The following is a 13,229-nucleotide window of genomic DNA, read 5'->3' as shown; positions in this document are numbered from 1 at the left end:
CTCTATAAAAAGAGTTTGTTTGTGAGTCCTGCCAGCCCCATAGCAAGTTCTAGATCTACAGGGTCTATGGGGCCATAGTGTTGTCTACCTTGCCCCACTCTGGACCCTTTGACAGGGAGTTGTAGCCAGAGGTATTTAAATAGCTAGTCCTGAGACCTTAGGGCAGGAGAAGGAGAGCAGGGCTGATAGACCTGCTGCCCACCTGGCCCAAGAGCCTTGGGCTTGTAGCTTTCCCATGTGGGCCCTGGGCCCCCGCCCTGTAGAAACTCAGGAGTCAGGGTGCTGCATCCCGCAGCTGAGCTGACCTTCCTCTTTCCATGTGCTCTTTTCCAGGAGCATTGGTGTCATTACCTACATCCTGTGAGTACCTGGTGCGGTGCTTCCTGCTGCTGCCCCTCCTAGGGCCCTGCTTGGTCAAGAAGAGGGTTGGGAAGGCTTTTGTGCAGGGACAGTGACCGAGAGTGACCTTAGCTCTCTGACCTATCAAGGTGCTCAGCAAACTTTGGGTTGGATGAGTGAATGTATGAATGAGTGAGTGAATGAATTTGTGTAGGAGAGAAGGTATGGTCCTGTCTCAGGGGCTTCTGGAGAGTTCAGAAGGCACAGTACCCTCCTAGGAGGTAACATGTGGGACACTGTGTATGACAGCACATGAACCCCTCTTAGTCCACTGACCTGAAGCTGGACCCCTCTCTCTGTGAAAAGGGGATTTGACCTTGAGGTCATTTCCTCAGAGGCCATGTTTAGGCTGTTCCCGCGTCAGATGTGCTCCCGCCTTTCTTCATTGCCTTGTTTATTGAATGGGTGTAGTGATCAGAGATGTGAAGGTTTTAGGAGGTGGATTTTTTCTTTTTTTTTTTGTATTTTTCTGAAGCTGGAAACGGGGAGGCAGTCAGACAGACTCCCGCATGCGCCCAACCGGGATCCACCCAGCATGCCCACCAGGGGGCAATGCTCTGCCCATCTGGGGCATTGCTCTGCTGCAACCAGAGCCATTCTAGTGCCTGAGGCAGAGGCCATGGAGCCATCCTCAGTGCCTGGGCCAACTTTGCTCCAATGGAGCCTTGGCTGCGGGAGGGGAAGAGAGAGACAGAGAAGAAGGAGAGGCGGAGGAGTGGAGAAGCAGATGGACGCTTCTCCTGTGTGCCCTGGCAGGGAATTGAACCCGGTCTCCTGCATGCCAGGCTGACGTTCCACCACTGAGCCAACTGGCCAGGGCCTAGGAGGTGGGTTTTTTGAGATGGTTTTTTTTTAACAGTTTCAGGGTTGTTGTTTTTTAATTAACTTATTTATTTTTTAGTGAGAGACAGAGACAGAGAGGGACAGATAATGACAGACAGGAAGGTAGAGAGATGAGAAGCATCAGTTCTTCGTTGTGGCACCTTAGTTGTTCATTGATTACTTTCTTTTTTTTCCCCATTTATTTATTTATTTATTATTTATTCATTTTAGAGAGAAGAGGGGGAGAGAGAGAGAGAGAGAGAGGAGAGACAGAGAGAGCAAAGGGGGGGAGGAGCTGGAAGCATCAACTCCCATATGTGCCTTGACCAGGCAAGCCCAGGGTTTCGACCGGCAACCTCAGCACTTCCAGGTTGACGCTTTATCCACTGCGCCACCACAGGTCAGGCCTTGATTACTTTCTTATATGTATCTTGACCTGGGTACTCCAGCCAAGCCAGTGACCCCTTTGCTCAAACCAGCGACCTTGGGCTCAAGTTAGTGACCATGGGGCATGTCTATGATTCCACACTCAAGCCAGTGACCCTGTACTCAAGCTGGCGACCTCGGGGTTTCAAGCCTGGGTCCTCCATGTCCCAGTCCAACACTCTATCCACTGCGCCACCACCTGGTCAGGCTTAAAAAAATATATATTTTTTTAATGTTTATTTTTGGCTCAGTGGTAATCAGCCCAGTGTGTGGAAGTCTCGAGCTCAATTCCCTGCCAGGGTATACAGGAGAAGCACCCATCTGCTTCTCCACCCTTCCCCCTCTCCTTTCTCTCTGTCTCTCTCTTCGTCTCCCACAGCCAAGGCTCCACTCCAGCAAAGTTGGCCCAGGCACTGAAGATGGCTCCATGGCCTCTGCCTCAGGTGCTAGAATGGCTCTGGTTGCAATAGAGCAACAGCCCAGATGGGCAGAGTATTGCCCCCTAGTGGGCATGCCTGGTGAATCCCAGTTGGGTGCATGCAGGAGTCTCTCTGCCTCCCAGCTTCTTACTTCAGAAAAATACTCCCCCCCCCCCAAAGTTTATTTTTATTGGTTTTAGAGGGATTATAGAGGAAGAGAGAGAGTGAGAGACAAAGACAGGAACACTGATCTATTCCTATATATGCCCTGACCAGGGATTGAACTTGCAACCTTGTGCTTTGGGACGATGCTCTAGCCAACTGAGCTATCTGCCCAGGGCTTTTTAAAATTTGAAATAACTTTAGACTCTCAAAAGAATGGCAAAAGCAGTAAAAAGCTCTGTATCCCTGTGAACATCTTGTACAAGCAATGTTTGTTAAATCCAAGAAATTAACTTGGTATAGATTAGCAAGCAGAGCAAGTACCCAAGTCATTCAATGTCACCAGTTTTTCCACCATGTCGTCTTTCTGGACCAAGACCCCAGCCAGGGTCATGCATTACATGTAGTCTTCTCTCTGAAATGGTTTCTCTCTCTTTTCTCATCTGTCATAACTTGGATGCTCTTTTTAAAATATATATATACATTTAGCCTGACCCAGTGGTGGCGCAGTGGATAGAGCATTGGATTAGGATACAGAGGACCCAGGTTCGAGACCCCGAGATCGCCAGCTTGAGTACGGGCTCATCTGGTTTGAGTAAGGCTCACCAGCTTGAGCCCAAGGTCACTGGCTCAAGCAAGGGGTCACTCAGTCTGCTGTAACCTCCCAGTCAAGGCACATAGGAGAAAGCAATCAACGAACAACTAAGGTGCCACAACAAAGAATTGATGCTTCTCATCTCTCTCCCTTCCTGTCTATCCCTCTCTCTGACTCTCTCTGTCTCTGTCACAAAATAAATAAAATGCTTTTAAAAAATTTAAAAGTATATATATTTAAATATATATTTTTAATTTTTAAATTACTGTTGATGTACAATATATTAGTTTTGGGTATACAACTCTGGGATTAGACATTTATATCACTTATAAAGTGATTATCCTGATAAATCTAGTACCCACCTGACACCATACCTAGTTATTACAATGTTACTGAGTTTATTCCCTTTACTGTTTTTTTACTTTGTTGTGGCTGTTTGGTAACTACCAATTTGTACATCTGAACCTCTTCACCATTTTCACCCATCCTCCTCTCTGGAAACCATCAACATGTTCTGTGTATCTATGAGTCTGTTTCTATTCTGTTAGTTTTGTTTTTTATAGTTCATATATGAGTGAAATCATCTGGCCCTTGTCTTTCTCTAACTTATTTCACTGGGCATAATATACACTTTGTGTCTCCATGTTGCCATTGGCAAGATTTTTTTTTTTAATTTTCTTTTTTTTTTTTTTACAGAGAGTGAGTCAGAGAGAGGGACAGACAGGAACGGAGAGAGATGAGAAGCATCAATTATCAGTTTTTCATTGCGTGTTGCAACACCTTAGTTGTTCACTGACTGCCCTCTCATATGTGCCTTGACCGCGGGCCTTCAGCAGGCTGAGTAACCCCTTGCTGGAGCCAGCGACCTTGGGTTCAAGTTGGTGGGCTTTGTGCTCAAACCAAATGAACCCGCGCTCAAGCTGGCAACCTCGGGGTCTCGAACCTGGGTCTTCTGCATCCCAGTCCGATGCTCTGTCCACTGCGCCACCCCCTGGTCAGGCAGCAAGATTTTTTTTTTAATGGCTGAATCATATTCCATTGTGTATATTTATATACATGTACCACTTCTTTATCCATTTATCTTTTTTGTGTGTGTGACAGAGACAGAGAGACAGAGAGAGGGACACATAGGGACAGACAGGAAGGGAGAGAGATGAGAAGCATCAATTCTTCACTGCAGCTCCTTAGTTGTTCATTGATTGCTTTCTCATATGTGCCTTGACTGGGGGGGGGCTACAGCAGAGCGAGTGACCCCTTTGCTCAAGCCAGTGACCTTGGGCTTCAAGCCGGTGACCATGGAGTCATGTCTATGATCCTGCGCTCAAGCTAGCGACCCGGTGCTCAAGCTGGTGAGCCTGCACTCAAACCAGATGAGTCCGTGTTCAAGCTGATGACCTCGAGGTTTTGAACCTAGGTCCTCTGTGTCCTAGTCTGACGCTCTATCTACTGCTCCTCCACTTGGTCAGGCTCCATTTATTTATTCATACACAGTGAGATTGCTTCCTCATTTTGGCTACTGTAAATAATGTTGCACCTAAACATATAGATGTCTATGTCTTTTCAATTTAGTGTTTTTGATTTCTTCAAAAAAATACCCAGAAGTGGAATTGCTGGGTGCTTCTTTGTCTCTTGTTACAGCCTTAGGGTTTTTGTTTGTGTGTTTTGTTTTGTTTTTAATTTTAATGGGGTGACATCAATAAATCAAGGTACATATATTCAAAGAAAACATGTCCAGGTTATCTTGTCATTCAATTATGTTGCATACCCATCACTATTTGTGTGTTTTTTAAGACTTGATTGATTTTACAGAGAGGGGTGGGAAGCAACAAGTATAGTTGCTTCACTTTAGTTTTTCATTGCTTATTGTATGTGCTTTGACCAGGCAAGCTTAGGGTTTTGAGCCATCAACCTCAGTGTTCTAGGTTGATGCTCTGTTCACTGTGCCACCACAGGTCAGGCTATAGCTTTAGTATTGAAGCCTATCTTTGTCGCCCTGACTGGATAGCTTGGTTGGTAAGAGCATTGTCCCGATAAGCATCCCTGGTCAGTCCCCAGTCAGGGTGTATAAACAGTGCAGTGTTTCTGTCTTTCTTTCTCTTTCCCTTCTTCTCTCTCTAAAATCATTAAAATGAAATTTTAAAGTAAATAAAAGTTTACTGACCTGTGGTGGTCCAGTAGATAAAGTGTTGACCTGGAATGCTGAGGTCACCGGTTCAAAACCCTGGGCTGGTGTGGTCAAGGCACATATATGAGTTGATGCTTCCTGTTCCTCTTCACCTTTTTTTTTTGTGACAGAGAGAGACAGAGAGAGGGACAGATAGGGACAGGCAGACAGGAAGGGAGAGAGATGAGAAGCATCAATTCTTTGTTGCAGCACCTTAGTTCCTTGATTGCTTTCTCATATGTGCCTTGACCAGGGTGGGGGCTACAGTAGACCAAGTGACCCCTTGCTCAAGCCAGCGACCTTAAACTCGAGTTGGTGAGCCTTGCTCAAACCAGATGAGCCTGCACTCAAGTTGGTGACCTTGGGGTTTCGAACCTGGGTCCTCTGTGTCCCAGTCCGACGCTCTATCCACTGCGCCACCACCTGGTCAGGCTCCTCCTCTCTCTCCCTCTCTCTCTCTTTCTCTTTCTCCCCTTTCTCTCTAAAATAAATAAAATCTTTAAAAAAAAAAAAAAAGCAGATCATTCTTGGCCTGACCTGTGGTGGCGCAGTGGAAAAAGCATCGACCTGGAATGCTGAGGTCGCCTGTTTGAAACCCTAGGCTTGCCTGGTTAAGGCACCTATGGGAGTTGATGCTTCCTGCTCTTCCCCCCCTTTTCTCTCTCGCTCTTTCTTTCTCTCGTCTCTAAAATGAATAAATTTTTAAAAAGAACTGGTTTTACAGAGAGGAAAGAGGGAGCGAGAATTATCAACTCATAGTTACTTTATTTTAGTTTTTCATTGCCTGCTTGTGGCTTGTCATATGTGCCTTGACTGGGCAAGCCCAGGATTTCAAACAGGCAATCTCAGTGTTCCAGGTCAACACTATCCACTGCGCCACCACAAGCTAGGCATGACTTCTTACTGCCTTCTGGTTGGCAGCCCAAAGGTGGCTGGTTGAAGGTTCCAGGAGAATGTGTATGTGGGATGGTTGGGGCCCAGTGTCTACCTTCCTCTGCGTCTGGCCCCTTCATGGATACTGCAGAGTTTGGTGTTAGCCCAGGTAGCAGCTTGTGGATGGAATGAGCACTGGACACTGAACCCCATATTTATCTTCCAGTTTGAGTGGCGCCTCCCCATTCCTGGGTGAGACCAAACAAGAGACCCTGACCAACATCTCAGCTGTGAACTATGACTTTGATGAGGAGTACTTTAGCAACACGAGTGAGCTGGCCAAGGACTTTATCCGCCGGCTGCTTGTCAAGGACCCCAAGTAAGCACCGGCTGGGCAGAGGGGTCGGGGCATCCCCACAGGGAAAGCCGAACAAGTCTCCCTGGAATGGGTGGTGTAGCTGAGAGGAAGTCCTTCCAAACCTCCACCTCTCCACAGTTAGGCTTTTGCTTTAGGCTGGAGATAGCACTGAATGGCTTAGGTTGGCCCACACTGTGTCATAAGAAACTTGTAATTCACTGCCAACTTTTAAAGTTGGAGTTTCACATAAAATTCCAGATTGCTACTTTTTTTTTTTTTAAGGAAAAATATCTCAAAGTTCTGGCAGCACAGAGGCTTTTTCACGGGAAGTGCTGTGGCTAGCTGCAGCTGTCCTCCGGTGTGTGCCCATCCTTGTCACCCACTCAGCCCCTCCTGTGGGCACCTGTGTTGTTTGATCCCAGCTTTCAGTCTTGACCTGTTAACAAGACACCTCAGGGAACACACAGACCCCAGAGCCTGTGTCCCCAAAGTGGCCTTAACGAGCTCCTGTGGTTGGCTTAGCAAAGTGGATGCTCTGGAGTATGTGTATAATTTCAAGGTCACTTCAAGGACTTGCTGCCAGGCTGGAGGGTGACTAGAGTCTGGGGAACCTCGGGGGGCAGGTATCTGAGTCAGCCCTTGGCAGAGTGCTGAAAGCAGAACTGCAGCAGGGAGAACTTGGAAAACTTCCCTGCTCTGCTCCGTGGGGGGAGGATGGTGCAGATGGCATGCATGTGACTAACCAGGGTTGGGGGGGCTTTTCCAGGAGAAGAATGACTATATCCCAGAGCCTGGAGCATTCTTGGATCAAGGTGAGGTGGGGGGACAGCTCCCACTGAGGGATGGTAGGCGTGAAAAGTCCTCAGCATCCAGGGAGGGTCCCCAGAGTGTTGGATCTGGGCACTGGGTGATGGGGTGCTCCCTGATACAGTGTCGGAGCCATCTCACCAAGGTACCCGCAGGAGTCCTTGGTACTTCTGTGCACTAGCAGGGCTCTCTCCCACAGAAACTTTTCATAAGGGGTAACTTCTAGGCCAGACATGGCAGCCTTCTGTAAGGGCCAGTCAGTATTTTTGACTCTGCAGTCCCTGGCATCAGTACTCAGCTCTGCCGTCATAGCAGGACAGCACCAGGACCATACGTATGCAAGTGGGCACATCTGTGTATCAGTAAAACTTTATTAACCAAAGTAAGGGGAAGGCTGGATGTAGACTGTAGACCAGCCCCCCCCCCTCGTTCCAGGCTGTATTCTCTATCCCCCTGCAGGCGATCCGGCGGCGGAATGTGCGGCGGGAGGACAGCGGCCGGAAGCCAGAGCGGCGGCGCCTGAAGACGGCCCGCCTCAAGGAGTACACCATCAAGTCACATTCAAGCATGCCCCCCAACAATACCTACATCAACTTTGAGCGTTTCTCCAAGGTGCTGGAGGAGGTGGCAGCAGCCGAGGAGGGCCTGCGTGGGCTGGAGCACAGCCACCGGCTCTTCCATGAGGACATTGAGGCACTGACCGCCATCTATGAGGAGAAGGAAGCCTGGTATAGGGAAGAGAATGAGAGCATTGGCCAGGACCTGCGGCGGCTGCGGCAGGAGCTGCACAAGACCGAGGCACTCCAGCGGCAGGCGCAGGAGGAGGCCAAGAGTGCTCTGCTGGGGGCTAGTGGGCTCAAGCGCCGCTTCAGCCGTCTTGAGAACCGCTATGAGGCCCTGGCCAAGCAGGTGGCCTCTGAGATGCGGTTTGTGCAGGATCTGGTGTGCGCCATGGAGCAGGAGAAGCTACAGGGGGTGGAATGTGGCCTCCGCTAGGGCTGCGTGCGGTGGGTGGGCCCAGAGGGTTCCAGTGGTGGGTGTTTCCTCAGTAGTCCTGGGGCAGGGCCCCTCTGTCACCCTTAATCTGGCTCTAAAGAGTTCCCGGACTGGGACTGAGGTGAGAAGAGGCTGGACTTCATGGGGCCTCTTCATGGGGCCTGGGGATTCACTGCTGAGGGAAGGGGCCTGGCCAGCTCTGCTCCAGGAACACAAGGCTGATCTGGGCCTCTGCCTAGTCTATGTCCCCCTGGCTCCGTGCACCCCTCTTCTCTATCTCTTTCACTCTCCCTCTCATTCTCACAACAGCAGTGACTGGTGGAGGGGGTCTTCCGGGTAGCAGCACTTCTGGAACTCGGTAAACTCTCTGCAAGGGATTAGTAAGTCCAAAATGGAACTGGCCGTGGTGAACATGGCTGCTTTGTGCCTGACCCAGTGGCAGGTTGGCAGCCTTCATGTCCTGGGTTAGGGGTTGCAGAATGGCCAGAGCACATGGAGCAGGGCCTCATCACCACCTTCAGGCCTTCCCTGACTATCTAATACCTAAGCACATGCAGCCTCAGGGAGGGTTTCTGAGGGTCCCTGTATGCCTCAGGCTCAGAGTTGGAGGGGCTTATACTGGACATTCTGGCCCCTACCTTTTTAGAGATGGGAGGTGGCTCTTCCGGGGTAGTGGTAGAGAGGGCCTCTGAGTCCTGCTCTTCACAGACCCTTGAAGGGCACCCTGGGCTCTGAACTGGGTACTATGGCCAGAGTTGAGCAGATGACCCAGCCCTCAAGGAGGTGTCAGTCTGGAGATAGTATAGGGGATGGGAGGGCATGTGGCTAAGCACATTGCCTGGACACAGTAAAGGAAACATTTGTAAGAGCTGAGCCTTTGTTTCTTCCCTGAGGCCCAGGAAGCCCCTGGGCAAGGCAGGTCTGCAGGGGCCAGGGAACTTGGAACAGGAGTAAAGAGCTGTCATCCACCCTGCAGCCCTGCGTAGTTGGCCAAGCTGTGGAGCTGTCCCCTCTCTCCACTTATAACACCAGTTGCAGGCTTCTCATGATACAGTCCCTGAAGGGCCAAGGCAACCAGTGGGGTTCCTCCTCTGCCTTAGTCCCTGACCCTGCTGCCTCCATTGCTGCCTTTCGAACTGTTAGGATTCCAGGAGGGATTACATGAAGTATCACGAAAGGTTCATGGGCCCAACATCCCCCACCCCAGAGAGCCCCAGGACTTCCTAGTCTCCCCCAAGACTCCGAGCTGCCCTGTGCAGGGAGAAGCCCATTTACTAACTCTGCCTTTGCTAGTTCCCAAGTGCATCTGGCTGGGAACCCTCAGGGAGCATTGCCCTAGACTAGTGAGGTTGAGAAGGCCCTGGCCAGGTCGCTTAGAGTTGCCGTGGGCAGTGCTGCCATGTGCCACTAGGTGCTGCCCTTGAGCAGGACCTTGTGTGCCCTGAGCAAGTGCCCTAAGGGCCTGTTCTTCTGAACGGGGATCCTTAGCACGTGGCCATTCTGAGCCTAGAGTTCTCTGCAGCAGTTTGGGTTAAGCGAGGGATACCCGTGTAGATCCTTCATCCCCAGGCCAGCCAAGTGCAGGGAGGAACCAGGCAGGTGGGACTCGTATTCCTGCTGAGGCTGCTGTCCAGTGTTCCTGCTGCCAGGACACCGCAGGGCTTAGGGACCTGGCTGTGGGGTCTGGTGTAGGAGTCTTCTGTTCACAGGTCTATCTCAGGGCCTGGGGCTCTGTACTGCCTCCACAAGCATGTGCCTGCTGCAAGCCAAAAGGAAATAAAGCCCTGATTCTGACATCCAGCTGTTGTCTACTTGGGTCAGATGGGGCAGCCAGCCTTGGGGCACCTACTATGATGGCCTGGCCATACTTTGTGTACCTTTTCTCTGCTGCCTGCTCCTGTGCTCCTTGGGAAGATGAGAGCAAACCTGTAATGTGCCATCAGCAGCTGCCCAGTCTTGGAGCTCACCTGTACTCTTAATTTTTATAATGAGATAGAAGTAGCTGGAGTGGCTTAGAGGGGTTTCTGTCCCTTCACACTTTCTCAGACACTGTGCTGCGAGGCCACATGTGTGTTCCCCTGCTGTATTATGTGCCCCAGCACAGGCCACCCATGCTCAGAGGGGACATGGGTAGTGTCCTTGTTCTGCAGTCTCTCAGTCTGCAGTGTGATGCAAAGGAGAGATCTTTTTTTTTTTTTTTATAAATAAATTTTTATTTTAATGGGATGACATCAATAAATCAGGGTACATATATTCAAAGAAAACATTTCCAGGTTATCTTGTCATTTAGTTCTGTTGCATACCCATTACCCAAAGAGAGATCGTCCTCCGTCACCCTCTATCCAGTTTTCTTTGTACCCCTCCCCCTCCCCCTCTCTCTCCTTCCCTCCCCCCACCCCCCATAATCACCACACTCCTGTCCATGTCTCTTATTCTCGCTTTTATGTCCCGCCAATGTATGGAATCCTGCAGTTCTTGTTTTTTTCTGATTCGCTTATTTCACTCTGCATAATGTTATCAAGATTCCACCATTCTGCTGTAAGTGGTCCGATGTCATCATTTCTTCTAGCTGAATAGTATACCATGGTGTATATGTGCCCCATCTTCTTTATCCAGTCTTCTATTTTTTTTACAGTGATTAAAAGCCTTTAAGCAAACTCTTGGCCAATACAGCAAGAATCCATAAAAGAGTAGTGTCCTTAACATGTTCATCAAGTCCAAGTTGGCCCCATCACCATGCCAAATCCCTGAAAAATGCAACCCAACCACAGTTCAGTCTGTTAGGAGCTGTCACAGGGAGCAGGAGTCCAAGAAAAGTCCACATCCAGGAAAAGTCCACATGGCACTGGAATTATTGTCACCATTCTATACTTTGCAGCTCATGTCCAAGTCCCAGTGACCGCTGCTTCAGGCTGGTAATGATTCAGGTAGACTGGAAAAGCCATTTGCAGCATGCGTGGATATGGAGCCTCTGTTCTCTGCCTGGAGAGATGAGACCAGGTTGCTTTTCCCTGGAGCTCTGCGACTGTGGCATGGTAAAGAGAACCTTGGGATACACTAAGCCAGGGGTCCCCAAACTTTTTACATAGGGGGCCAGTTCACTGTCCCTCAGACCGTTGGAGGGCTGGACTATAAAAAAAACTATGAACAAATCCCTATGCACACTGCACATATCTTATTTTAAAGTAAAAAAATAAAACGGGAACAAATACAATATTAAAAATGAAGAACAAGTAAATTTAAATCAACAAACTGACCAGTATTTCAATGGGAACTATGGGCCTGCTTTTGGCTAATGAGATGGTCAATGTGCTCCTCTCACTGACCACCAATGAAAGAGGTGCCCCTTCCGGAAGTGCGGCGGGGGCCGGATAAATGGCCTCAGGGGGCCGCATGTGGCCTGCGGGCCATAGTTTGGGGACCCCTGCACTAAGCAGTCTCGGTGTGGCTTCAGTGTTCCTTGGTTGAAGAGTCCTCTTCGTTTAGTCCAAAGTTGGTTTTTCCAGATGATAGTTCTTAAAATTAGTTTGTAATCCACTTTGGTTCTGGGAGGTAGATGTTGGTACGTCCGCCTACTCCAGCACTATCTTCACAGTCAAAGGAGAGATCTTTTGAACTTTAAATCCTTCCCAGGAGCTGCAGTTCTAAGCCTTCGGCAGCCCTCAAACATTGACATGTTTAGTACACCAAGGGGCACATTTCGCCTTTTTATTTTAACTTCAGTTTTTTTAGGTTTTTTTATTTATTAATTTTTAGGAGAGAGACAGAAGGGAGGAGGAGCAGGAAACATCAACTCCCATATGTGCCTTGACCAGGCAAGCCCAGGGTTTTGAACTGGTGATCTCAGCATTCCAGGTTAATGCTTCATCCACTGCGCCACCACAGGTCAGGCTAACTATAATTTTTTTAAAAAGACCTTTTTTTAAGTGATAGGACCCATATCCTTGACCAGTATCCACCTGGCAACCCCCACCTGGAGCAGATGGTCCAATCAACTAAGCTATTTTTGGAACCTGAGGTTGACACACTTGAACCAATTGAGCCACTGGCTGCAGGAAGTAGGGAGAGAGAGAAGGGGGAGTTAGAGGGGGAGAGAAACAGATGATAGCTTCTCTTGTGTGCTTGTGTGTCCTGACCTGGAATCGAACCTAGGATATCCATATGCCAGGCCAACTTCCTCTCCTTTTTTTTTTTTCTTTTTTCTTTTTTTTTTTAAGAGAGAGAGGGTCAGACAGGAACAGACAGGAAGGAAGGGGTAGAGATGAGAAGCATCAACTCATAGTTGCAGCACCTTAGTTGTTCATTGATTGCTTTTAGGTATGTACCTTGACCCAGGGGCTCCAGCCATGCCAGTGACTCCTTGCTCAAGCCAGCGACCTTTGGGCTCAAGCCAGTTACCATGGGGTCATGTCTCTGATCTCATGCTCAAGCCAGTGACCCGATGCTCAAGCCTGATGAGCCTGCACTCAAGGTGTCAACCTCAGGGTTTTGGACCTGGGTCCTCACCATCCCTGACCAACACTCTATCCACTGCGCCACTGCCTGGTCAGGCCACAATAAAGTGTTGGTATTTTCTTACTTTAAAAAAAGTGGGAGGCCTAACCAGGCAGTGGCGTAGTGGATAGAGCGTCAGACTGGGATGCCAAGGACCCAGGTTCGAGACCCTGAGGTCACCAGCTTGAGTGCGGGCTCATCTGGTTTGAGCAAAAGCTCACTAGCTTGGACCCAAGGTCGCTGGCTCGAGCAAGGGGTTACTCGGTCTGCTGAAGGCCCACGGTCAAAGCACATATGAGAAAGCAATCAATGAACAACTAAGGTGTCGCAATGCGCAACAAAAAACTAATGATTGATGCTTCTCATCTCTCGTTCCTGTCTGTTCCTGTCTATCCCTCTCTCTGACTCTCTGTCTCTGTAAAAAAAAGGGGGGGGAGGGTGGATCCCTCCCCGATTGAGCCTTCAGATGAAACCTAGCCCTGGCCAACACCTGAATTGTAGCCTCTGTAGAGACCTTACAGAACACCCACGTAAGCCATGATCAGATTTCTGATCTATAGGAATTGAGGTACCGTGCATGTTGTTTGAAGCCACTAAGTTTGTGTGCTTTGTTCTTTAGCAGCTAACTGACTAATATACTGAGAGAAGCGCACTGCAACCACTTGCCACCTTACTGAACTATTTAACTTCGGCTTGTTTTCCCTCTTAGCACCT

At 49.2% G+C, this 13,229-nt stretch overlaps 1 protein-coding gene across 2 annotated transcripts in view; it reads left to right on the top strand.

Annotated features, from left to right (window-relative positions):
- The window catches only part of DAPK3 (death associated protein kinase 3), a 28,615-nt gene extending 18,798 nt beyond the window's left edge, over positions 1-9,817 (top strand). For both annotated transcript variants that reach the window (XM_066343886.1, XM_066343895.1), the window contains exons 6-9: positions 334-360; positions 6,087-6,239; positions 6,985-7,030; positions 7,485-9,817. In XM_066343886.1, the coding sequence (XP_066199983.1) occupies positions 334-360; positions 6,087-6,239; positions 6,985-7,030; positions 7,485-8,021 (763 nt within the window). In that variant the 3' untranslated portion in view covers positions 8,022-9,817. The remainder of the gene's footprint in view (positions 1-333; positions 361-6,086; positions 6,240-6,984; positions 7,031-7,484) is intronic.
- The last annotated feature ends 3,412 nt before the right edge of the window (positions 9,818-13,229 follow it).

The sequence above is a fragment of the Saccopteryx leptura genome, chromosome 1, assembly GCF_036850995.1.
Source record: "Saccopteryx leptura isolate mSacLep1 chromosome 1, mSacLep1_pri_phased_curated, whole genome shotgun sequence".
Classification (NCBI taxonomy): Eukaryota; Metazoa; Chordata; class Mammalia; order Chiroptera; family Emballonuridae; genus Saccopteryx; species Saccopteryx leptura.
Note: the sequence above shows the minus strand (reverse complement) of the source record. Positions and strands in the feature narration are given on the sequence as shown.